The 27,715-nt window shown below is 38.7% G+C and overlaps 2 protein-coding genes across 2 annotated transcripts in view; both read right to left on the reverse strand.

Annotated features, from left to right (window-relative positions):
• The window catches only part of LOC121664347 (neural-cadherin-like), a 60,478-nt gene extending 32,872 nt beyond the window's left edge, over positions 1-27,606 (reverse strand). Inside the window, exons 1-8 of the mRNA XM_042027606.1 lie at positions 27,441-27,606; positions 13,467-13,664; positions 12,176-12,401; positions 9,558-9,762; positions 7,740-7,851; positions 6,312-6,561; positions 3,412-3,554; positions 898-1,070 (exon numbers count right to left, since the gene is read on the reverse strand). Of these exons, the coding sequence (XP_041883540.1) occupies positions 898-1,070; positions 3,412-3,554; positions 6,312-6,561; positions 7,740-7,851; positions 9,558-9,762; positions 12,176-12,401; positions 13,467-13,593 (1,236 nt within the window). The 5' untranslated portion in view covers positions 13,594-13,664; positions 27,441-27,606. The remainder of the gene's footprint in view (positions 1-897; positions 1,071-3,411; positions 3,555-6,311; positions 6,562-7,739; positions 7,852-9,557; positions 9,763-12,175; positions 12,402-13,466; positions 13,665-27,440) is intronic.
• The window catches only part of LOC121664447 (protocadherin-16-like), a 1,506-nt gene continuing 1,220 nt past the window's right edge, over positions 27,430-27,715 (reverse strand). The window contains exon 2 of the mRNA XM_042027755.1: positions 27,430-27,694. Within this exon, the coding sequence (XP_041883689.1) occupies positions 27,430-27,694 (265 nt within the window). The remainder of the gene's footprint in view (positions 27,695-27,715) is intronic.

Here is a 27,715-nt window from a genome sequence, read left to right on the forward strand (position 1 = left end):
TACACTTTCATTGCCATGCTCTGCTGTTAAAGCTTTATCTGTACCATGATTAACTTAGATTTCCCTTGCTATTTTGTGGTTATACAACCAACACACAACATGAGGCCACTGAGCATCTCCACCTAATGCAAATATTTGGAGAAAAAGTTAAAGTTGCTTCCAAATGCAAATATTTTTCTATATTAGCAAAGGTCTAATAAAAAAGAGGGCACACACTTGCCCAAGCCACAGAACTGCTTTGATCAAAAAGGGATTTCTACACAAAGTAATTTTGTCAAGGAGAGGTTACTGAGAATTTCCAAGACTGATATGAACAGTCACTGACTTTTCAAAATATGCCACATAGCCCATCAACACCTGAGCCATCAGTACCACACCTGAAATTTTTAGACAATAGATCTTTAATATGAATTAACATTATGAAACCAAATTCAAGCATTTATTTTTTACAGTACTTCACTATTTAAGCTAAAACATTCATTCTTTTCTCTTTCATTAGTTTCAGACACACAATCATCAAAGGAAGCCTATGTAATTTCAAGAGGTATTTTGGAGTATTTTGGAACAAGCCCACTGCATAGATAGCTATCCCTATGGATGCCTCCTCACATGTGTCACACAAGATCTCCAAAAGTGTTTCACTTGGCCTCATCCTCTGAAATGCCAGAGATGAGGTGTGGCTCAGGGAACAGACAGGAGCTCACAGGAGCTGTTCTGCCACAAGAGCAGAACAAACCCTGAAAGCCTTAGGGAGGGATGGAAAAGAAGAAAGGACTCAAAGAGAGAGGGAAGCAGAGCACCTCCTGAACGGCTCATCTGCTGCACACCTGCAGTGCCAACAGCATGAAAACATTTATTACACAGTCCAGTACAAATGACAGAGGCTCATATATTTACCTTCTGAAAGACAGGTTTGTTGTTGTTGACATCATCAATTTTCACAACAACCTGGGCAGTACTTGTGAGAGGATGGGGCCCTCCAGAGGCGTTATCATCGGTAGCTGTGACATTCAGAACATACTCTGTCCCCTGCAGCTCAGGAAATGGGCTTGCACGAAGTCTAACTAGCCCTGTAAAAACAACAGGTTGTGGGCTTTGGCTGCATTAACCCATTCCCATTATTCTTCTCACCAGTAAGCATGACAACAAAGCATTCTGGCTTACCTATTCACCAATAAACCATAACACTGCTGCAGTGTAATTTAACTATGTTGTTTTTACTGCAGTCCCATATTAAAACAAAATTAAGACGTCACAACAGGTTTGTCTGCAGGTATGTCTACAGAACAAACTCAGACAACAGCCACAACTCAGCTGACCTGCACATAATAGCTTTCATCAATCTGCAGCTGCCGTGGACAGCTCAACTGAAACCACTTCAAGTTTACCTTCCTGTAGCACAGTCACAGCAGCACTGAGCTACAAAGGCACAGTCTCAGAAACCTCTGTTCTGCCACTCTCAAAATTCCCCACAGGACACATCCTGCTGGACAGGACACAGAGGCACTGGCAGAAAGAGAAGTGCTACAAAAGCAAAAGGGACTACAGCTGCCTGAGATCCTGCAGAAAGGGGCTGTCATTCCTTTGCTACACCATCCATCCATTGCATCTGTTATTCATCAGGAATAATCACAATTGTCATTATAACAGAGTATTTTCACAGCATCAATGTCACTCAACTTGGTTGCAAATGTATTGTTTTAGCTGCAGCACTTATCCTTGACACTTCACCACTTTACCTCCTCATTTCTGCTTCAAGAGGGTACAGACTATTCCCCTGACATCATTTCTGAAAAGAAACTGCTGTAAGCCACTGTATAAACCTTTACTGGTTTATTCAGAAACAAAAGCCCAAAAGTGTTCTGGAAAAAATGCTGATGTTCCTAAAATTAAGTTTCAAAGACTATAAAATTAATTGGCAAAAAAGTATAAATGTACCGATAGATGATTTGTTATATTAAAACTGTGGAGGTAATCCCAAGAGATTCTACCAAGCAAATGTTAAGATGCTTTGACCAAAAAAATCTGTTTCTTACAAAAATGATTTTCAGAAGTGTCAGATATATTAATCCTGTAGCAATTAGACACTTTCAAAAACATTGTTCCTCTTCAGGTGCCAAAGCATCTGTAGAAATTCAACTCTTAGAACCTGCACCCCTATTTTTAAGTCAGAAAGGAAATAAAGGAGCTCATAGTAAACTCAAGGTCAGGATTCAACACCTGCAAGTTACCTGCAGACCATATTTTTGGGAGCATTTCAGAATCTAACATTAATATTGCAAAACCATGATTGCATTGAAATTAAAATTTCATGTTAAGTGAACTCTATGAAATAAAGTGAAGGAATAACTAAGGGCAGCTTACTCCTTCTAATATATTCAACTCTTCTGCGTTGGAAAATCTAAGTTCAGATTTTGATTGCAGTTCAAAATACAAAGTAGTTTAACTGAAGTTAATTAAGTTACTTCAATCCTTCAATGGGATTTCAATTTGTTTGCCTGTTTCAGTCTCAAAACATCCTCTTCTGTTTTTTCAAGCAATCAACAGCAAATAAATCCTATTAATCATGCCAACCTACGTAGATGTTGGTGTTTGTGCACTTTTTCTGTTTTTTTTTTTTTTTTTAATGATGACACCAATGTGGTGGGAACCTTTATTTCTTTTCATATTTTGAAAATATGTGACTATTGAAAAGAAAAAGATGCAAAAATTGACATTTCAGAACAAATGCCTTAAACTGCGAAGTATTCTCCACACATCTTTTTTTCCTCATGCATGCAGCATTCTTAGCTAAGTAACACTGGTCATGTGAATGATTTTAGCCTTAAAGGAAAAATATACTTCTTTAGTTCACATCTTATATACTTTTACCTTCACTGAAATAAAACTGGTAGTCTCATTCCACCTACAAACACATCATTTTGTGTCAGTAGAACACAGGTGAGCTCAGCCAAGAAATATTTGCTCTCACCAGCACCATCAGCACATTGACACAAGCATGGGGTGGGAAAAGCCTCATTTAAAATCCCAGATGTCCAGTTTCCTACATTAAATGCTATTCAGATACTTGTCTGACATTTTGGAATGTCACCCTGTTATCAATAATAACAACATTCTCTGTTAAGTTACTGCCTCTTAAGCTACCTGTTATCTATAACGATGCTCTCTATTAAGTTACGGACTGAAAGCAAACACTGAACAGGTAAGAGAGGTCAATTATAGACAGATTTTAGGAAACTATACCCTTTTTTTACTATTATAAGAGAGTATATGCATTCTTTCCCTGCACTTTTAAAATTAAGCTTCAAAGATAGCATATGCTATTCAATTTGATAACAAGACCAAATTCAAGGTGCATCACAACAGAATCAACATTATGACCACAGCAGCAAAGAGCTAATATATAATTACCTTTCTTAGGGTCAATAACAAAGTTCCCTTTCTGATTCCCAGACAGAATATCATATGTCACACCATCTCCATCAGGATCAACAGCATTAACTGTAGCAATTAGAGTGTTTGGGCCTGCATCTTCAGAAACAAAACTCCTGTAGCTGTTAAAAAACCCAAACAACAGCACATTTATGAATTTAAACGGCAATATAATAAATAGAGAATGAAGCTTTACAACACCTACTACCTACCTATTCAAAGGACACTGCAGGGATTTGTAATTTACTAATAAAATTACACTGATAGGAAGCTTTTTTGTTAAGCAGTGAAATTATAGCATTGATAATCCATCCAACCATCCACATCTTTCTGGTGTTACCACCACAGATTCCCACTGCAAACTTCCAGCAGTACCAGAGCCTTGAAGTTGAGTGCACAACAAGACTTGTGCTAAATGCAGAATTCACTTGGGTTTTTTAATGTAAAAAAATGAACTTCATGAATCACAGACTCCAAGCAAACTTCCAAGCAATTTGCTAAGTTAAAGCAGTTTTTGTTATAGCAGTTTCTGACACAAGCCCCCAAAAGGCTTTCAGTGCAGTCTTTGCCCCAACAGGACTAAGGTGAGAGTGAAATGTGGAAGATATGTGCATAATGTCAGTTTTACAAAAATCTCTGCTCAAGTCCAGACACATCACTGACATTTTAAGCTCTTAAGAGGCATTATCAGCCTAAGCTTAATGCTCTCTGGAGTAGAAAAGCCCCCTGCTTTAGCAAAGTCCCAAATATTTATTATTTTATCTGACTGGATTGAGCGTGGGTCAGACTAAGCATCCGCCAGGCCTGTCCACAGTAGATATCCCAAAGCTCAGCCACAAGAATGAACTGCAGCTGACTGTATCCAACATAATACAGATGCACCACTGGGTTAGAGTGCTTATGGACCCACTGGCCATATACTGAGAACAGCAAAAAAATTAAAGGAAAAGAAAATGGATGCACAGAAAACCTTTCCTTTCACTTTTGTTGTCAAGATATGTGTGTTTTCAATGAATAAGAAACAGCTTCTTTTCTTCCCCCAATTTTATATGCAATGAAGTAAGAGAAGTAAATTATTTTGGTTTAGCTCAGTCACAGCCCTCAAGACACTGTCTTAACTCTGCATTTGAAAAGCAATTGAACAGTAATACTGATAATTTTTTACATGAAATACAGGGAGAGAGGAGTTCAGAAGAGATCTCTTAAAAAAGAGAAAGTAAAAACTGACAACATGAAACAGAGTGATTGCCTTAAGCATTTCATAACTGAGATAAAGAATAACTGTGATGAAAGAAAGCTCATGGCAAGGAATCATGAGTTTATACTCAACTGCAAATCTGTTTAAACAAAGGGCTGGAAGGACAACATCATCACCTAGATTTGTATTAGACTGCCACAGAGCAGAACATTAACTGCAAACAGTCTCTCAACAGGCCCCAATTTACATGTGTTCACAATGATTCTATCTCATGGAAAATTTCAGCTAAGTTCTGTCTGAAATTTACCTCTGGGTTCAAGATTCTTTTCATAACAGGAAAGACAAAGCAAAATCAAAGCCTAATTAACCAAAAACTTGAGATAATTTGCATTCCAGGAGATGAATTCAATTCCAGTGCCTATCTACACATACACACAACAGTAGCTTCCCTGCTCTTGCACAGAGAACAGAAAAACTTCTTGTGAAGGTTTGGTAATTGAAAATAATATTAATTTTAATCATATGCTTCAGTAAACTTTAAGTACAAGAGCTGTCAGGGATTTTTTTAAACTACATTTTCTGCTTCCAGTTGGTTAGATATGTTTACAGCATCTTTAATAACATCACTCGCTTCTGATTAAAATATTAGGAACAGATGCAGATAATATTCAATGCCTCTGAATAGTAAAACAAATAAATAAATGAAAAATAGGCATTGGTGGAAGAGTGAGAAACCTACCCTGGTTTAGTATTTGAAAATATAAAGAGACCCAATAAATTACAAAAGATCAAATTTTCCAAGCCATATCTCCTAAGCAATGTTTAGAAAAGAAAGGAAGACACAAGATTTTGAAGCCAGAGGTTGTCCTCACATAAAACAAGAACTGTCAGAGCTTTGCTGTTTTGTTCAGCTAAACCCCAAGGTTAGCATCACTGAAATCTTTGCCTCGGTTTTGTTCTGAGCAACTTCTACTTTTAAGAGTAGAAGGCTGGTGCAAAGGCTGACTACAAATTCCATTATTAAGTTTCTAACATCTGTGCAAGTTTACAGTACTTCTGGCATTGCTTCAGATGCTCCTGAGTCCCAACTATGGAAGAAAAGTGCTTACAGGAGCTTTAGAAGAAAAAAAATATATACATACAGTTTGTAGGGCATGGGACTAAGTGAAATTAAGTGAACTCCACTTATTGGCATTTATCTTGTGGATTTTGTAATTCAGTTGCCATTTAGGATTGTGTTATCTAAGCATTTTTCTTTGACAACTATAAACCAGGGATGCAGACTGCTGACTCTAAGTTTGAACTGCCTAATTAAAAGGCAAAATTCCCCCATGTCTCTGGACGAAGGCTAATGGCAACAACTCTGTTGCCTGTTTTTTCTGCCTGATTTCCTTTGGTGGTGGAGGGGTGCTCCTGAACTGTATAATCTGAAATTACTGCACCATATCTTTCAGTACATAGGGGAAAAAATAAAAGTGCAAAATCTGTCAAAAGAGATTGCCTATATACTATCTTTTTTTTTTTACTGAGAGCCTCAGAGTCAAAATATCACCCCCACGTTCGTCAGTCCAGCCCTCAGCTTTGATTGAACCAAACCAGTTACCATCCTGTGATCAGCCTTTCAACCAAAATACAAAAAGCAACAGTAAAAGATAACAGAGTCCAAAGAATATGTATTTACATTGTCTGAGAAAACTCAGGTGCTTCATCATTCACATTTGAGACATGGATCCTAACAGTTGCTGTCCCAGTCTTGGGCTCTTCCCCTTGATCTACAGCCATAATGATGAACTCATAAAGGTGGTTAGGTCGCTCATAGTCCAACCGTGTTGCTGGAAAAATAGTGCCGTGAGAAGTAATGCTGAAGTCTTGGCTCAGTGTGTAATACAGCAACTGGGCATTCTCCTTTGAATCACAGTCAGTGGCTGTCACTATGAGAAGAGAAAGACATTGTGCACATCAAAGTTAGTGAATTGGAATGATAAGTACATTTACTACTACTGTAGCAGGATTTGGTGCTTGAAACCAGCCAGAAAACTATGCCGTCCCCTGTGCTTTTTAGTGAACTAACCCTTACTCAAAAATAAGTCATTTAAAAAAAACAAAAGTGAACTCTCTGGGAGAATTTAAACACTTGATCTCAACTTTCCTGGATTTAAAGAGTCCTGTACGATCAAGAATATATTCCCACATAGAGAAGTATTCTCATGTCCACCCGACCTACACTGCTGACTTAAAATCACTGAGATCACACACTGTGCAATTAAGGATGGAATATTTACATATATTATTCAACTGATGCACATTATGTGTTTGTCAAATCCTATTAATAACCTACAAAAATCTATGCTAAAAGCACAGTTACCAGAACAGTAACTGACAAAGTACAATTAGTACAGCATAAACCACTAAGCAGAATAGTAGGCTATAAAATCCTATTTACTAGGGAAAAGCAATTTTCCTGCAGTTTAATTTCCTTTTCCCCCTCAAGATTTAGAGAAAGTTTATGTAAGGGTTAAAGACTAATACAAGGCCCTTGTACAACTGCTTAGTTGACACAAATTTGTTTTACAGCTATATTTTACAGAGCACTACCACTTGAAGCACAAGTTCTTGTTTCCATTGGGAAGAAGCAAAGTATTCCTGTCAAGGATCCAAACGAAACCTCACATAGAACAGTTAAACTCTACAAGAGGCTTTTAATGCAAGAGAGCAAAATTCCTACAGCAAGCCCACACAGGACTCTCAGAGACAGGCAGAGAAGGTGAGCTGAGGTGTCCATAACTTCTGATCCAGGATCACTCTATTCCTTCAAGAAATGTAGCAAGACTGCTACTATGAGCCTGCTGCTGTAATACCAACCACAACAAAGTTCTGTTACTTCAAAATCCCACAAAGAAAATCTGTTTCCTTTGCCTTCCTGTCCCCCAAAATTTTTTGGGCTGTGGCAGTAGTAAATAAACAGCATGATTCTACAAGGTGCCATTTGCCTTCCGAAAGCTGCAACTACCCACACTGGGACAGGTAATTTTCCTTTCTGAACTGAATTCTAAGTAGTGTAAGGGAGAAAAATACAGTGAATGTAATAAATGGTTTCAGGAGCACTAACCTTGGAGAAGTGCAGTTGTCATAGGAACTGTTTCAGGAACACCGACTTTGTTGTAAATCGACTGATGAAATTCGGGAGCACAATCATTCACATCTGTGATTACAACCAAAACCTTAATGGAGAAAGGGGATGTTAAACAGCAAAGTGATTTAAGCGAACACCTTCATTGCTCTGGAAATACCACGTGGAAAAATTTCCCAAAAACATCCTTGAAATCTTCAGCAGCTATAGGATAAGACATTCTTCTTAGATTGCTCTTTTTCTGCTGAGTGCCATTGAAATATTACATTCCAAGATACCGGGAATTGCCAAGTCCCTGACCCTGCAGCAATGTTTTCCACTCACCCTTCATCTCCATTGATTATTCCTTATTACTAATTTAAAGGAAAATGGACCATCTGCTTGCCAAGCACCCTTTTTCCATTATCTTATCTTACAACACTTCTGTGATTTGTAACACTAAAAACTCTACTGCCAAGCATATTACATTTTAGCAGTATAAATCTCCAAGACCGGGTTCTGAATTCAATTACAGCAGCACAAATCAGATATAAGTGGAACTGATCCCCAGGGAAGTGGTCACAGCCCCAAGCCTGACAAGAGCTCAAGGAGTGTTTGGACAATGCTCTCAGGCACAGGGTGGGATTGCTGGGGTGTCTGTGCAGGGCCAGGATTTGGATTCAAACCTTGGGGGTCCCTTCCAACTCTGGAGATTCTGCGATTATGGTAAAGCAAGTAAGAGATACAATTTTGCCTCCAACGTCTTCCCAAATGCTTTCTTATTCCTGGGTCAAATACCAGTCCACAGTTGCACAGTTTACACTCCCAACAGTAAGGAGTGTGTAAATGAGCCTTTCTGGTGGCTCATCCTGCTGCACTTGATACACTTGGTTGAGGCATTCTGCATTACAGAGCAACAGGCAGAGGTGTTTCCATGAGCCTTACAGAGCAGATATGCATGAACTAGAGCTGCTCTGTCAGCTATTGAGGTTGTATCAGTGCAAAGCAGGTACAAGTTAAACTACCTCTAGGCTAAACATATTTGTAAAATCATCTCATAATCCTCTTTTGAGCCATATTTTACCATTCTTCATCTTGTAGTACACAAAAGGGTCAACAGAAACTATCAGGCTCTGGTGTGCTACAGCCAGTGTTTGTTACATTGGCGTACTGCTACCCTGCCTCTCTGTGTCCTCACACTTGATCCTTAATAATTCTGTCTCCCATTCTCTATCTTATTTCCTGCAGCAGGAACAAACTCATATGGCATGCTTTTCCTAGCTCAGTGAATCTCTGAATTCAAATAACTGTAATAACTATATTAAGAAATATTTTTGCTGTCAAACAGCTTTCTAAAATACCATGAACCATCAGCTTTTAATATCAGTGAATTTTTATTACTTTCTTGTTTCACAAGTTCACTTTGCGTTCTTGATATGAAACAAATAGTTCTTCGTCCTGCCTTTATTTTAGAGTGGAATAATCTCAAATGTACATCATACTTGATGAAGGTAGAGTAAGACAAAACCTGATGTCTGACTTGGCCACATCCATTTCCATGTGTTACCAGATAAGGCTTGGGATATGTGATGGGATGGCATATCGATCCCTCAGAAACAGTCTTTAGAGCACCTGCAAGGGTGAAATCTAAGAGTATCTAAACCAGTCCTCAACATCTCCCCATAGACAGAAAGACTTTTAAAATAGGCAGCAGAATAGCCAGCACATGGAAATGAGAGCTCCTGGTGAATCTGTACAGAATTGAAAAGGATGAGGGAAAATGGAAATGCACACAGGCTGCTGGAGGGGAACACCTACCTCAGCAGCACTGCTGAACTGCTCCCCGTCCTCCTCTGCTCTGATCAAAAGAAGGTACTGGTGGGGGTCACTTTCATAATCCACACTCCGAGTTAAACTGAGCTCTCCTGTTGCCCGATCAATACTGAATAGACCCCCAGGATTAGTGAGCAAACTGTAGCTCAGGGATTTCTTTTGATATGACACAGCAGTGACTGTAAGAAAGCTGCATTAAAAAACAAGAAAAAGAGAGGACTCAAGGACATAATACAACATTCTGAAAAATGTGACAAAAGCGATGCATATCAGAAATGATGGTGCAACCCTGTAGGTCTGCTCAGAGGCATCCTCAATGAAGTCAGTGACAGCTGTATCTAAACACCAAATTCAAGCATTTTGTTACACAGTAGTTCTACCACCTTGGGGTTAAACAGATAAAGACAGGATTCTTGGAAGCAGAACAGAGTAAGGATTAAAAATGCAGGAACAGAGGATTTAATTTTTGCTGCAGCTGAATTTGCCTGGTTCAACTTCCTTCTATGGTAGCGATGGTTTTCAGGCAGGAAACTAAAAGATAAAGCAAGATGAAAAAGATTTGTTTTAATAACAGCACAGTAAGTTTGCTGCAGTCATACCATCCTAAAGTTCCAACAGATAACTGCAAAAGGATAAAAGCCAGGCCCTAACAGCAGTGTATGTTACAGCTTACACTGGACATATATTTTTAGCTCATCTGGCACTATCTTTTTTCCACTGAAGTCCAATGTGTTTAAGGTTTCAAGTGGAAACACCCACAGTAAGAAGTAAAAGAGAAAATCTAAATATTTTTAAAGGATTTAATCCTGAAAACTAATTTCTCAAGTTCTCTTGCCTTAACAGGCAGGTTTCCTAAGAAAAAGAATTCCATCTCCCAGGATAACACACCAACATGTGTGATCCTGTGACAAGTACAGTCAAAAAACACAAACTCATTTTGTGCAAACTCCTTTTTTCCCCCCTTGTATTCCTATGCTGCTGTCCTCTCACTTTCCTTTTGGTGCACCACTGAACCAATGGCCAACACTGCTGTAGGTCATTATCTCAATTTAGTTTTCTCCTGTATTTTCCTATGATGAGGTCTCACAGGCAGTTTCAGCCAGTGCACGACTGCATTCCTGCCAACAGGAATTATTCTGCCCTCCTTCTAACTCCCTGCCCTGGCTGCATGTTCAAGCCACCTCTCCTCTCCTGTCAGCGCTGAAGATCTCAAGGCCATGCTGGGAGCATATTTAACAATCCAACAGAAAACTTTTTCTGCCTCTTTTGTCTTTGTATCCTCTCAGCTCAGCCTGCCAATACAGCTGTAGTTTATTGGTGTTACAGGCAGACCAAAGGAAGAGAAAGATTTGGTAATGCTCCTCTGCTCAGCAGCAGCCTTAAATCAGGCTCTAATTGGGAAATCATAAACCCAGAAATCTGGTGCATGACAACAACTCTGTTCTCCTGCATACTTGGGTAATTGGCACAATTTAAATATGAGAGCTTTAGGACTCTAAATGATTTTTCATGTCTATTTCTGGCCAACACATTACAGAAACAACATGCACGCTTTCACTGTGTATATTCAAACCTCTTCAGATGTAATAACCACACAAAATACTTCATTCCTTTTGGATATTACCAAGTCATTTCACCCACTGACTAACCTACTATCATCTGAGGTGTACAAACCTATTCCTAAGAGTGATAAAAAAGTTATGAATAATTTTATTTTTAATTCTAAACATTATTGAACCTGAGACAGCAGGTACCTGCTAGATGCTATAGTATTTTGCAGTTATTCCATTTCTTTTATGCCTGTGCAATTTAATTTCATTGCAGTTTTAAAGAAAAACCTTGTTATCTACGATTAATTTTTTTTTAAAATCTTAACAGTCCTTGGTTATTTAGACACTGCAAAACAATGTTGCAGACTGAACAGTAACACCACAGATAATACAATATGAGTAACAGTTGAATTGCCACAGAAGGAACACATTGACTGGACAAAAGTATTCTCAATTCAAGTGGAAGACAAAATATTTAAGAACAAAACAGCTTGGAAAAGAAGGGACTGAGTATTCAGGTGGACTTACGTTACTAACACTTTCTGTGGTATTTCAATTGACATGGCTAGACAAAGGATGGAGAAATAAAATGAAAAGTTCTGTGGCATCTTCATTTTAGCTCAGTTTGTCATTGTGATGAAGACAGGAAAAAGAATCTTGGTTGTTCCAATTTTCACGTGGTGGAGAAGTCACTTCTCCAAATTTGACACATAATGTATTCTTTCACACATGATATCTCTCTTCATGACATAACAGTACTAATTTGTATTCTGCATTTGGTTTGAAAATTAAGACACAATCAGCATCTACTAATTGTTTTCATATAATTTCAAAAAGTAAGAAAGCACAATTATTCAATACCACTTTTCCCTGTAAAAGCGTGACTAAAAAACACATCATCAAACTGGTCTGGATCACTTCTATTAAGAGACCTAAATTGCTTCTCACCGTACCTAGTTATGATTCACAAACAATACCAAGGCTTTGGGGAGATCAAACAGAAGTCAAAACCAGGAACACAACCTCACTGCATTATTTTGAGCTGTTACTTACGGTTCTCCTTGTGGGGAGCTCTCAGGAACATACACAAAGTACGACATGTTGGTGAACTGTGGTGGTCGAAATCCAGCAATTACAGAAACAGAGGCTGGAGACCCTCTGCTTCCAAGTTTATCTGCTGCTATTACAGTCAGCAAATATTCCTTGTCCCTCACCAATGGCAAACCTGTTGTTTTAATCCATCCAGTGTCCTTCTCAACTTCAAATCTGTCTTCACCACCTAAAAGGAACATGTCCAAAAATTGTCATCATCAAGAACATTTTTACTTGATTAAAATTAGGAGAGAATACAGTGTCAATTACCAAGTTGGCTTTGACTTAGGATCAGCATGCACACTAAAGTTCAAAAGTTTGTTTAGAACTTGGAAATCAGTCATTACATTCATCATTCATCACTGCATTTAAAAATTCCATTTCACTTCTCTAGACAGTTATCACTCTTCTTTATCATTGAATTATAAAATGGTTTGGGTTCAAAGGGACCTTAAAGCTCACCTCATTCCACCCCCTGCCACGGGCAGGGGGGGACACCTGCTATGAGACCAGCTTGCTCCAAGCCCTGTCCAACCTGGCCTTGAACACCTTCAGGGATGGGGCAGCTTCTGTGGGCAACCTGTGCCAGGGCCTCACCACCCTCAGAGGGAGGAATTTGTTGCCAATATCTCATCTAATCCTGCCCTCTGTCAGTGTGAAGCCATCCCCCCTTGTCCTGTCACTCCATGCTCTTGGAAATAGTCTCTCTCCATCTTCCTTTTAGCCTCTGATACTTCTGTTGCCTGACCCTAAGTATCCCATACCAGAAAATACTCTGCTGGAGAGGTATTGTTGCTCCCCATCTGCCCAGACAGTTCCAAACTATTACTGAAGTTTCTTAAAAGGAGACACAAAAAAATTAGCACTGAGTTTGTACTAGCTCTGCACAACTCAGACCTTTAAATTTTGTTACAAATGAATCAGAAGGGATAGGAACATGAATCCTCCTCTCCACCCCACGAACTACTCCTCCACATGCTGTCTCATAAACACAGTCACCACTGCCACTCCCTTGACAAAGCCTTGGGGAATACTGACCGCTCCAATCCCCATCATCCCCCGGGGATATATATAGGCAGGAACTCAACTTTGCAAAGAAATCTGTCCATAACCATCAATAAAAGTTGATTTTTCTCACACACAGAGCTGAAGGTTTATGAACCTTTTGCAGGAGGAAGGGAAAATAATGCTGAGGATAAAAAAGTCACAATAGTGAAGCATATTACACAGGAATGGGAGGGTTAAAATTTACCTTCCAAGAGAAAATATTCTACAGTTCCATGGATCCCTTCATCTGCATCCACAGCAAGCAGCTTGTACACTTCAGTACCTCCTGCAGCCTCAGGGGAAACCACAGCCAGGAAGAGGAATGGCTCCATGGCCCACTCAGGGACGTTGTCATTCACGTCTGTCACAGTAAGCGACACGTGCACCAAGTACCAATCCTTCCCTAAAGGTCTCAGGAAAAGGAAGAAATAATTAGACAGCTACTTCATGGCACTCAGAGTAACAGAAACCTATCACAACCTGAGTGTGCACTTACTGCAATACTGTTGGCACATAATCCAGAAAAACCTGGAGTTTAAAGCTGTTCTGGAATGACCAGCATCCAGACACAATGTGGGGAAGAATTAACCAGCTGAACTGCAAGACTGGGGCCACCTATATAATGTTTTTCTAAAATCTCTTCTTAAGAAAAATCACAAGTTATTAAATTTTCAAACTTTAAATACCTGTTTTCTCAAAAGTTTTTTCTTTTTTTCTGAAGAAAAAAAAAGCATCAAATATTTTGTTTACACAAATTTACAGCAACTCTGAGTTTTGCAAATTAAATACATGTTGCCAAAAAATTCTAACCAATCTACCCTAACCAGTGATTTGCCCTTCTATAAATTTCACTGAAATCCTAATATAGTTTTCACTCCTATTTAAGTTTAAATACTATTAAATACATACAGTCAAAATCCAGAAGAACAAACCACCACAAAATGGAACTATCAAATTTTCCAAAAATCAACAGCATAAGATCCTTAAAAATTGAGAAAAAAAGTATTTATTATACTTTCACCAGTATTAAATTAACCCATGAGCAGAGCTCCTAATAAGCAATAAACATCAGGCAAGTATTGCTGAAAAGGTGGCAGAAAAGACACATGAGACAGTGATGGAGCGAGGGGGGGGGGTGGTTTAATTGATAATTATCAGTAACATCAGGGAGCAGAGTATGAATATAACTTGGGCCTTTGGGCCAGTTTGGCTTCCAGCAGAGTGGCACTGACCTTGTAAATATTCTGCTACAGAAGCCAAGCTGAGTGCTCCTGCAGGCCATCTTTAATGCCTCTGGCTCCAGAAAAGTGAGGCATTCGCCCACTGTGGCTCCAAAGGCAGCCCAACTGACACTGCACTTTGCTCCAGCCTGGAATGTGGCCCCGGAAAAAACAGCCATCTACACTTACAACATGACTTATCCACAAGTTTAATAATGGATGCAAAGTCAGAATTTTTAAAGTTGATGGTGTTAATACTTGATTTAAGTGTTGATTTATTATTTATACATACATAAAAACATACAGACATGCATTTATTTTCAAAACAGCTCTAAAGGAGTTGAAACAACATACAAAAAGGAACATCTAAAATTACCAGTTTTAATTTAAAACTAATTAGCAATACAAACAACTTAGTATTTAAGTATATATTTAAGTAGGAAGTGCTGCCAAAATATCTAATGTTGTAGACAGGGTTATGCTACTAAGGAGACCTATTCTCCCTGGAAGTTCACTTAGGCTGAACTGCTGTACTTCTTCTCCCTCTCTACTGCAGAGTGACATCCCCCTCCAAAAAACATCGACATTCCAACTAAAATCTGCTCCTTTGTGTGAGGTGTGCGTTTACTGAAGTCATCCCTCCACTCCCACCGAGGCACCCCCTCTTGCAGCTTCAGTTTTCCATACTCAGTAGTTCCTGTCTGCTGGCACGTAGCATGTTTAGTACAGCATATCAGAATCTGCAATCTCTGAACAACCAGCTTGTAGACTATTGTAGAGAAAACTCCTTGGTGTTGTGACTGGCAAAGTCAAATAAAAGTTTCTTAGTTTACATTCCTGAGACTTAATCCATCACAACCTTTAAGTACATTCTATTTTTACCCAGAAAATTCTCTTACTAGAAAAATCAGCAGTCACCCAGGATAATCACTGAGGCTCTCTTAGTTCACCTTGTAAAACTGTACTAATTCATCTTTATTTTAAATCTGTGAGTACATGGCTTTTTTTTGTTTGTTTCTCTAAAGAGCAACAAAAAGTCTATTGACAGTAACTTGTTAAATCCAAATTAATTTCTTTGTAATTACACCCTATACACAGAATCTCATGTTCCAGGGAATATAGTATCAGTTTACAGTAGCACATATGAAAAAACAATGCCTGCAGCAAAACCCCTAATTTATACAATAGTAAATTACAGAAGTATCAGTTTCCTGAAAAAGAACCTGTATTGGGTTTGCCCATTAAACATGCCTTGCACCACTGCAGAACGTGGATACATGCAACACGTGTTCTGACACTTTTCAGGGCAAAATTCCCAGTTACCATGTACATCCAAGTCTTAAAAAATCTTCTTGACTGTGAGACAACCTGTGGGCTATGTATTATTGCACCTCTGCAGACAGAAGCATTGGGAGGCCCGGTGTAAGGATGCTCAAGTCAGCTTCTCTAGATAGATGTTTATTAAAACAGTGCATGTGAAGCCAGTTTCCAAAGACAAACTCAAACTCCCTTGCTATAAAACACACCGAGGTGAGAGCACAGTAGCCCACTCTGCTGTAGCACTTCCCTTGTAGTCACCCAGGTATAATTCCCTTCAGCACTCAGACTACGAAAAGCAGCTGCTTTGCTTTCTCCTCTGTATAGAACAAGGGAAAAAAAAGCCAAAAGAAGCTGAAAAAAACTTTAGAAAAACCCAAATATGTCAAAAGCAGCAGCATGCGTATTACTTCTCATTACTATACTAAATAGTATCAGATGTGTTTCACACAGACATGTCTCGTGTCAATGTGTGTTTCAAAAGTCCCAGGCCAGCCGGTCCAAGATACTTTAAGAAAATGCAGAGGAGGGAACATGCTGGACATTGATCCAAGGTTAAAATACACCACAGCAGCACACACCAGGGGGAGCTCTAAATGAGAAGTGCCAAACGCAATCAGTGACTGCTTGAATACTCCTAAGATTTTAATTAAAAGGTGTCCAAACAAAATAGCTGCAAAAGGGAAAGTTAATGTCACGATTGCCTGTCTCTTCTCAAAAGAAGAGCTCTGGTGGAAGCTGCCCCAAGTTTGTAAATACCCACTGTTAGCCTAGTCTGCCCAGGCACACTGTGGGCTTAAAGTAGCAGCACTAAATTAGAAGCTGAGTTAAGAACCTTTGAAAATCTGCCCCTATAATAGCAAGACCTATTCAGGATTTGAATGCTACCTTGGTAACCCTGCTGGGAGTAGAACAGTTACTGATGTTTGTCTCTCTGGAGTCTGGAAACCACTCTCCTAATCAACCCCTGAACTCCCTCTGGTTCAAGTCCTGCTAGAGTTCCTAACACGTGTGTATTCATCTATCAAAAAGTAAGTCCCAATTGAAGAATAATTCATTTTTATTGAAGTAGTAATAAATCTGGTTACAAATCCCACTTTTGTCACTTAACCAATGCCAATTCACTGAAAATTAATATGCTGGTACTTAGAACATATTTGTAACTGAGAAACAGTTGTAAGAAAACTCTGCAAAAGTGCAAAAGGACCAAGTTTGATCCTCACATGCTCTAACAAACTTTATTGCTCAAGAACTCAAAGGACCTGGGCATATTCCTCCAGGTACTTGTATTTTAACAGTTAGGAGACCTTAGTGCAATTCTGACATCTTGGCAAGACCAAAGCTTTCAGCCATATGTTGGTTACCTCTGAAACGTGAATAATCCTAAGAATTTTGTTAGGACAGTCAGTAGGAACTGCAATGAAGGTAATGGCTTTAAGTGACCAGCATCTATTTCCCACTGCATATGACCCTACACATCTTATTGGTATATTATCTTCTTCCATCAACCCCAGACAACCTGATTCATAAGAAAAAATGCTGAATAAATCATCATGATTTCCCAGATAAAGGCAGTCTGGAGGAAAATTACTGCAAGTAAGTTTTCCCTTGACTGCATACCATATATCAAAGGAAAAACTACAGCAGAAACACCAAACAGGACTGTACTTCTCTGCAGAGACCTACAAATGTGACCTGACAACTTGTGGAAAAAACATCAGGGTGTCCACCGAAGCATGACAGGACAAGGACTTGCCAGAGGACAACAAATGTGATGAAGAGACTGACAGCAACAATAATGTCTATGTAATATGTGGATGTCTAGCAGGACAATGCATTAAGGATTTCAAAGTATATGTTTGTGAACATGATTTTTTCAAGCATAACGCCACATTCTAATTAGCACAGCAAGTATTGTAAAGTTTTTGCTTTATTGTAATTACCATGACACACACATTACAAAAGGCAGTCTCTTGTGTTTTGTAACTGGCACAGCTGCTTCCTTAAAGAACAGACCTTAAGCCAGAATTTCAACTCATTTTTAATAAGGTGCATAAAATTAATTTTCTCCCTTACTAACGAAAATTATTTGTGCTTCAAGACAGTGGATGGAACAAATCTTAGAAATATTCACCTCTCTATAGTTCAGGTGTCTCAATGCCTCTGTCCATCAAAACATCCCCCATGTGTACCTTACAGCTGTATTAGTTATATATATATCACTATATGAATAGTAACAATACATTATCATGCATCTGCATTCATATATTATGATTAAGGATAGTTTTTATTAGTAGTATATGTGCAGTAATATTGCTACATTATGGGAGAACTAATATGTTACAATTCCACTCAAATCTTAGCAGAAACAGCTTAAAACTGATAATCCTCTGTGGATTTGGGTTAAGTCCTACAAACACACAGAGAGGTTCTACTGAAATTATCTGTTCCCAATACCAGGCCCTGACAACCAGTGGAGACTATATTCAACAGTGTAAGTCAACCACTACTGAGATCCTAAGTCAGGAATCCGACCTGGGCTTCATTTTCCCAAAAAAAATTTTCAAACTGTTGTGTAAATATGACACCAATTAAAACTGCCTCAATATTAAATGCTAGATGTTTGACTTTCAAGCCAGGCATATCATAGGTACCTTACACAATGTCATCCATTCAAAAGAAATCCTTCTCAAAGAATGGTTCTGCTAATTAGATTGTTGGCACACACACAGATTTTGCATTTGACAGATTTTCTTCCCTAGCTTCAGAGAAAAGAAAAATTTAAATTGCTTTCTCATAGATACTGAGCAAGAGGAGATAAAACACAAAATGGCCCTTGCTGATCATAAACATGACAGTAACATAACACTGGAGCATCTTATGCCAAAAATCAGTATTTTTAAAAGTCATATAGAAACTAATACTTCATATTCAAAAGGGTAAAACCATCTTTTTATTTAACCAGAAAGTATCTTTCCTCTTATTTTTCTTCAGTATGAAAATTAATGTAAAAACAGGTTCACTAAGCAGATTGCTTTTCCCATGTATTTGTAAACACCACTTATTTGCCCTTCGCAGTATCAAATCTAAGCCCTCTCTACAGCTCTCTTTTCAATTTATACAGAAAACTAAAACTAGAATTATAAACTCTAGTCCAGAGGTTTTTCCTACTTTAGATGCTTAATTCCCTATTAGAGTCAATTCATGTATCATCAAAAATCCTTCTTAGTGCAGCTCATCCTGAAGTCTGCTTTTTTTCTCTCCGATATTCCCTCCAGTTGGAATTACTTCTTTTTAACTTAAAATTACTGACAAAAGCTGCTGCACTGAAATTCTTTCCCTATCACCAAAAGTGATCTTCATAATCCACTGCTGAAACCTCATCATAGGTATCTATCTATAATTGCTTATTTTTCATGCCTATCTGTGGTCGAAAACTGATAAACAGAAGGATTTATTATACTGCCTTGCTCTGAAATCCAGCCACATTAGGTAAGGTAATACACTAGCTGGCCCAAGTTTCTGCTCACAGGAAATATATATGTCATCATTCACAATTTTCATCCTTTGTGAAAAAAACAAAAAAACAGAAAAGAATTAGATAACTTGCTGGGAAGTTTAATCATAGCAAAAATGGAAATAAATGGTAAAGAGTCATTAAAAAAATAGAGAAAGAGTTTCTAAAACATCTAAACAGCAATAACAACAACCAAACAAAATAGGAAAAAGCCTTAATACTCATATCCTATGAAGACTGGGTTACACTTCTCACATCAAATTTAAGATATATAGAGGAACTTAGGAACAGAAAGCCTTCTCAAAATCATGAACCTCTTGGGACAGTTCAATTTAAAGACTTCTCAAAATTGAAGAACATACTGAATATTACAAAAAGCAGTCAAATAGCTTGATGAGATAATGGCTCTCTTCTGCTTTAGGTTCTTTATGGCTTTACTGAATCCAGTAAACTCTTCTGTGATGTTCACCATTAATTTTGTGAGAAGGGGTTTTAACATAAAGTAACACGAACCAGTTCCTCCAACCTGCTACTGCAGCTGGTTATAAAGATTAATTGGATTGCAGAGAGATATTGCAGACTGATAAATCCTGTCATTTCATACAGCAACTAGAAAAAAAATATTCCCCCACCTACCAATAAAGGGTGGCAGGAAGAAGGCAAGGGCTTTAATACTTAATTATTCAGTTAACAGCAACTTTTGAAGGCTCTTCTGGTTAAACCAAGACTTGAAAATCATGCCTGCTGAAACAGTGTGTTTGCAATTTCAAATACTGTAGGTCAGAGTTGCCTCTAAACCCATCTCTTTTTACCATGTCAAATTATAAAAGATGCTGTCAATCTGTGAAATCCAATGTACTCTCAGACTTCTGATTGCATTAGGATTATATGACTGTCTTTTCTCTCAAAAATCCAATGGATAATTCTAAAAGACAGGACTTGAAAATAAAATCCTTATATTCATTAAAAATGTAGGCTTCTCTGCATCAGTGTAATTGATAAAACTGACAATGCCAGACATTCTGATTTTAAAAATATGACAATAGAGAATATGTAGTTGACTGAACATGTCTCTACAATTGTGGACAAACATTATACATTCCTTGAATGTACTGAGGGACGAGGTATTATATTATCATGATTAAACAATAATGGCTGAGAAGCTGGGTTGCTCCTGGCATTTTCAGGTCATTACAATTTATTTTTAAAAGGAGATTATGAGAGTGTTAAAAGTCTTGCAAGCCTTGAGGTTACTATTGCTATTACAAACTGCCCTACATCCATCAGCAAATTAAGTATGCAAGCTGGTATTTTTCTTTATGGTTTTGGAGGTTTTTTAAGTTGCTCCCACTTCTAAGACTCTTACATTAAACAGACAAATGTTTTTTGAAAACTCAGGGTTTTTTTGTTTGGGTTACTGCAAGTTAAATATTTTGGAGTTGCTTGAGAGGATATTGAAGTTTTGAAGACTCCTTGCAAATATCATACTGTGCTATTTTAAAACCTCATTCTATAATATGTCTTCATGTAAAATACCTACTGACATAGGGTTTGGGAAGATACATTTTCAGAAAAAAATCTTAATGCCCTAAGCCTCTAGCTGCAATCAGGAGAAATCACTTTTTCATACCATAATATGAGATAAAAGCTACTGGTTATTGTACCCAGTCCTACTGTATATCCTTCCAAAAAATAGGACAATTATGCACAAACATTTCTCTACTGTCATTTCTGAAAATTCCTGAGGTATATGATGGGCTACTTTTAAGTACAGTAGTTAGCTCATTCATAAAACATAAACCTTCTAAAGAGATAACTTTGATGGGCTCAAGCTGGGGACAGCCCACATTCCCTCCTAATATGCCTCATCTTTATTGCAGATAGAAGAATGACAGTCTGGCACATCTCTGCTCCTTACCATCATATGGCTTTTAAAATAGAAGTTAAAGCAAACCAGAAAACAAAAGTAAAGAAAGCATCAGAGGAGCTCAATGATCATGGCAGAAAGGATGTTAGCATAAATAACCATTTAAAAGACATCAAGGTGATAACCATGTTATCAGGGACTTCCCAGGGTGGCATCAATCAGAGTGTGGCAGTCAGAGAAACCAAGCATGCCCAGATGTGAAATAATGACTGCAAATTAATAATCACAACAGACTCCTTAAATAACAAAAAGTGTGTCTTAATTAATTACTATTGATTGCCAAGAAGCATTATCATAAGAAGAGCACTTGGCTAAAGCAGGAGCAGCTACTGTGCCACTGCAAGATGGGAAGTTCTCTTGAAATTTCCCTTAGAATTTCTTGGGGAAAATCCAGCTTGTTTCTCTGTAGTCTTTCCAGTGCAAGGAGGCAGAAAAAAAAAGAAAAAAAAAAGTTAAAAATGCCACCACAATCAGTAGCCTAACCAAGAGAGCCTGCTGTTCTTCCTTGGATCATTATGGAATCATAGAATGATTTGGGCTGGAAGGGACCTTAGAGCTCATCTCATTCCTACCATGGGCCTGGACACCTTCCACTAGAGGCCCATCCAACCTGGCCTGTATGTTCCATAATTTATTAGTTCTATCAAACTGTCACATTTGTGCTGAAATTTAGTTAGATATTGAGGAAAAAAATGAAAAAAAAAAAAAGTTTGTTTCTTTTGCAGAAACTGAATCTTTGAGATGATAAACAGCCAGAAGATCTAAACAGCTTTGGTGTTCAAGTCACAGCAGTCTCACTTTAATCTGACTGCTTGGAATAGAAAGCAGAGAATTTGAAAACATTCAGACTGATCAAACTGGTGCTCCACAGCTTCCTCGGACAATCCTTTCTACCACAAATCAGTAACATTCCAAGCCTGTAAACACCCATAGCTATTCTGAATGCACACAGAACATACTTTTTTTTTTACTTAATTGCATGAAACCCACTGCAGTTTAATGAAACCCATCTGCTGGATAATAGATGATGATTTCAACTTAAGCTCAGCTTGAAGTGTAACTGTTAACAGCTGTAATTCATGAAAGAGGTAATAAGAAATGTAAAAGGCAAAACATCACCGAGAAGCTACTTAATTCTTAGGGATGATCCCCCCAGAATCAATACAGCTAGTAAGGGACTAAGGCCTCAGATGAAATTAAAACAGATGATCCTTGACTTCCAAGCATGAAATCCTTCAAGGTGAAAATATTACTAAAATTGGTATCTCCACTCTCTGTGTTGATTTAAACAGGACAACTATATTAAAAATACAAGTGACTGCTGTTAACTGTTGGAAGGCATGTCAAACATCACCCTCAGTGAATCCACTGATAAAAAATGAACGGCAGGAGATTACTGAACTAATGCCCATGGATCAAATAAGGTCAAGGGAGCTTGAGACAGCAGGATTAGAGAGGTGGGATCTTTAATGCACTTCCCCCAAGCACTAATGGAATAATAATGGCTCCTTCTCAAATTAAATGCTACCCCACGTTGAAGTATTAATGTGTATGACAGTCTAAGAAATTTTACCTTCTGCTCACTGAGTAAAAACTTAAAAATAGCATTATGCTTTTGCGAAGAATAAATTGTGTCCCAATAAATTGAATGGCATAAAATCCTGAAATGCCACAAAAAAACGTGAGCATAACCATCAGTCCTTCCAGGCAAGGTTAACTGAAGGCTGTAACTCAGGGCTGAGTGATCAAGGGGGTCACTAGAGGAATCTCCTCCTCAAGAACCATGTGCCAAAAAACATGTTAAGCCCTGAAATTCTGGAATTCTATTTAGCATTTCATGGCTCAAACTAATGCATGAGGTTTTCCTAGTGTTTCCCTTTGGTTTGGGGTTGTAAAGTTTGTGTCTTGGTTTTTTTTCTTTTGCATAAAATGTTTGCTAATTAAGAAAAATGTAAAGATTACCAGGCCATACTTTAATTTCAAGGGGTTTTGGCTCTCGAGATTGATTTTTCTGTCCAGTGTCAAGGCAGAACCTCACAGCACCTTCCAGTACCTGAAGGAGCCCTTTGTCAGGAATTGCAGTGACAAGAAAAGGAGTAATGGGTACAAATTGAAAGAGGGGAAACTTAAGCTAGATGTTAGGAAGAAATCTTTTACTGGGAGGGTAGTGAGAAACTGGAACAGGTTGCTCAGGGAGGTTGTGGATGATCCCAGCCTAGCAGTGTTCAAATCTAGGCTGGATAAGAGCTCACCTGAAGTTGAGATGCCAATTAAGGCGCTATCTCCTCTCTTGTCCAGGCTCTGAAACTTCTCCACAGGCACAGGAGAACCCATTCCATTAAAAAAGCACTTAGCACTACAAGTCCAGATTTTTCTGTTGCTACTTTCTAGTGACTAATTACTGCCTCCAGAAAACAAAAACTATGATAAAACAAAGTGTACAAAGTATTAAATAACCACAGAGATACACTGTGAATAAACAGACCTAATAACATACTATTTCCTCTGCAGATTGCAGATAATTTTACTATAGCAGTAAAACAGACAAAATTGTTATTTCAAAGGATTTTAAAAGGATTATTTTTGGCATCTACATAAAAAAAACCCCCATGACATTTATAACCAAAATATGTCCAGTCACAAAGTAACCACAGCATGTAATGCACTGGTAATGACAATAATTATAGTGGTAATTTGTGCAAATCACTACCAAAAATCTTAGAGCTAGACTGCAGCTTTGCCAAAAACCCTCTAATCTGCATGCTGAAGAGTTGTTCATACAGAAAAAGCCCCTCAAAGCTACCCCTGACACAGGAAAACATGTATCAGCACAAAGCCTATGGTCTACTAAGAAATACTCCAGGTAGTGAGGAGTGAGTTACGTTGGTAGTTACTTGCCAAGGCAAGTGGAGTGAGCTCACTTAACTCATACCTTCAATAACTCAGAGAGAGAAAACCCTTCCTTGTCATGTACATGTGGAAGATATCTGGATATTGAGATGCTAAAGGTCTGGTTGCATCTGGAACACCAGCCCTGGACACACTGCTGTGCTGATTACCCAGGACAGAATCAAGATGAACAGAAAAGTATTTAAAATTCTATTTTGGCTGAAGGGCAAAAAATAAACAAACACACAGCCTGTTACATGCCACTTGGACTGCTCTAAAGAAAAGTTAATTCAAGAACAGGACTGAACCTTCAACACAGTCCATCTTATGAACTGAAGAATGGGAGCTGTCACAAACTAGGAAGAAACTGCTCAATGTTGTCTTATTACCATATACCCATCCTCTTGCTACTTTTTTGAGAATTCTCCATCAGTCAAAAAAAAAAAAAAATCAACACTTGTTCCTAAACATGCATTAGGACCACTTGTGGCACAATGCTTTTAAGCACTCTTTGCTACTGCAGGTAATGAAGTGCACATTACAAATGAATCACAAGAAACTACATTGAAAAGATAAAGGAAAAGAGGGCAGACTTTATATACTGAAGTATTTAAACATCTTGTCTTATCCTTGACATCAGTGCCTGGGTTGAGAAGAGAGTAATGAGAGAATTAATTATTGGTTCATTTTCAGTTCTCAGTTACCAGGCAGCAAGAATAGGACAAAGTGGAAAAAAAACTGAAGAAATTAATACAACTTTATACCACTTGAACATAAATGGATATCTGATCTCATAAGCTCTAATACTAGAAAACCACAGCTACTGGAATGCTTATGGTTAAGCGTAATGCAAAATAAGCGACCACAAATGTTAAAAGGAAAGTAAATAAACTGGAGAAAGAACATGAACTTGCACTTTTATTCACAACAAAATTCAGTGTAGCCATCTCCACACTTAAATTCACCCTGAAAGTTCACTTCTGTAAATGCTGTTTTCTCCTGGAGCTTTTGCAATATTCTGCATCTATTTCAGACTAAGTAAAACACGTAGTTATGCTAGGCATCTTTCTCCTACCCCTTCCCTTTGGTTATCTTTTCTCAGATTACTGCAGTTTGGATTGTAAGGAGAGAGACAGAACTTTTAAATCTGTTTCAAAGTATTATGTTAAATGCATTTTAACTCCTATAAAATGAATGTATAAGCATTCTGCAACTTGAGTTTTGAAAGTATCAAGTCATTATTAAGCTTTAACTGATGAAAATAATAGTATTAATAAGATGTATTTTGAATTTAATCTCCTTTAAACCAAGAAACTTCAAATCACCACTATCTAAAGTATGGCATCTGGACTGTCCACAATTAATTGCTGTCTACCTAATCTCAGAGTCAGAACTTAGTCCTACATATTTCTTAGAGATTTATTCTCTTACTACTACATACTACCAGCGATAACTTATCAGGCTAGTGGAAAACACTCCAAACTACTTAGTGAAACTACATGACAGGGAAAAAAAAATCCCTGGAATTAAATTAAAAGTTGTTTCAGATTTTTTTGAATTGCATTAGCAAGCACTGCCTTGGAAGTGAAATCTCGGGCATGACAGAATGACAAGCTCTGTTCCAGGCAATCTCAGAATTTTATATTCAGACTAGATAAGAGAAAAAAACCATCACAAAGGTGAGACCAGCAGTAACCAGGGGCAAGGTTAGCTACCACTTTTCTAACAACATCTTCTTGATCCTGACAGAGGGAACTGTGACACCAACAAACGGCTGGAACTTAAGCTACATGACAGAGTGGGTGAACATCCCAGCAGCACACTCGGATTGACCCGATGGATTTTGTCACTGCCTCGGAGTAATGACATTCCCCTTGGCAGGCAGCCTTGCTCAAGACTGAGGAGCAGGTATGGGACACAGAAAGTGCTGTGTTTTGGAAATTGGTCTATCAAGCTCTCGGTGTGCAGCCAAAGCTCAAGATGGAACACAGCACAAAGCCAGCACAAGTGACTGACACCAACACGCGACAGCGACAGGCACGACAAAACCCCAGAGAGAAGGAGAGAAGGATCTGAGAGCTGCTCCTCAGGACCCGAGCGATGTAGCCTGCTTCACAGGGAGAAGTATCCATGTCACTGAAACTGTCAGCACTAATTAGAACCCTGCAGGCATCCTCAGGGATTTCACAGACACCGAGGAATAAACTGCCTCTCACTCCTATGGGCTGCCCCTCAGTCAGAAAACAGACGCGATAAGGGAAAGGAATCGCGTGGGAAGCTTTTCATCTCTCCCGCCTGCGCTGCTCTGTGGCTAAGGGAAATCACTGTGAGCAGCTGCACTGCTGAGAAGTTAATCGTTTTCACAACCACTAGAAGTCACATAATGCCAAACCCTTCCTAAACCCATTCAAGATGAAATCAGGCCAACCAATTTCGTTCTTCTGACAAGATTTTCTCCAGAATACTCATTCTGGGCAAACTTTGGAACATTGTTACAATCCGAAGTAACATGAAATTAAAAAAGAAACATGGTGAATATGCAGAGATATCCACCATTCATAAATTAAAGTATGCTTAAACTAATCCGTATTTTCATAGGTAAAAAAATACTAACCACGATGACAATTAAAAAGGAAAAGATAATTTTTAAAAGCAGTATGTGTAATCAGTAAATGAAGTTAGCTATTCCATTTAACTTGAGTAAGAGCTTGTGAAAAATGACAATTTATGTCACAGATATGCCATTTTAATGGCACACATTGAACTCGTGAGGTGCTTTTATAAAATAACAGCTACCTAAACATAAAGGCTCCAGTCCTGCAAAACCCACATCATGCTTGTGGGTTAAACGCGCTCAACTTTAATAGTGACTCAAAACTCAATGGCTTCAGCTGCATGCCTCAAGTTAGGCACTTACAGGAGGAGAGCTATGGGAACATTTTAATAACAAACACCTGTGTGTAAGAAGCGTGCTGTATCTAACATACTGTGCCTCAACCACTCACTAACAACTAAGAATTCTAACCGATGAGACACTTAAATTCTACTGACACCTTACTGCTCCAAGCATTTTCACACAGTTGTACAGTACACTTTCCATAAGCTACGTAATACTTCTTGTCACCTCCAGTGTTTTAATATTAATGATTTCCAGATTTAGAAGACCCAAACTACATTCCACAACATAACTGTATGACACCTGTTGCTAAACCACAGTTAGATGCTTGTTGTCACTTGGGGACAAACTGTTCTCCGACTCCCTGATGGGACAAGACCACTACTTCGTCTCAGACTTTGTCTAACACCCACCTCTGCGCTCCTGGACGCGGACGACGAGCTCCCAGGCGGCCACCGCCTCCCTGTCCAGGGCCGCGCGCAGCGTCACCTCGCCGCTCTCTCGCTCCACGCGCACCGGCGACTCCTCGACGGGCGGCGACAGCAGCTCGAACCACGCGGAGGCGAAGCGCGCGGGGGCCAGGGTGGCCAGCCGGGTGCCCGGGCGGGCGTCCTCGGGCAGGGCCAGCAGGCCGCCCGCGAGCTTCGCCTCCGCGTGGTTCGAGCTGCTGTCGCCGCCCGTCGAGGAG

This window comes from Corvus kubaryi, unplaced genomic scaffold, assembly GCF_017639235.1.
Source record: "Corvus kubaryi isolate FWS band 111438036 unplaced genomic scaffold, C.kubaryi_AGA036_p1.0 37300, whole genome shotgun sequence".
Classification (NCBI taxonomy): Eukaryota; Metazoa; Chordata; class Aves; order Passeriformes; family Corvidae; genus Corvus; species Corvus kubaryi.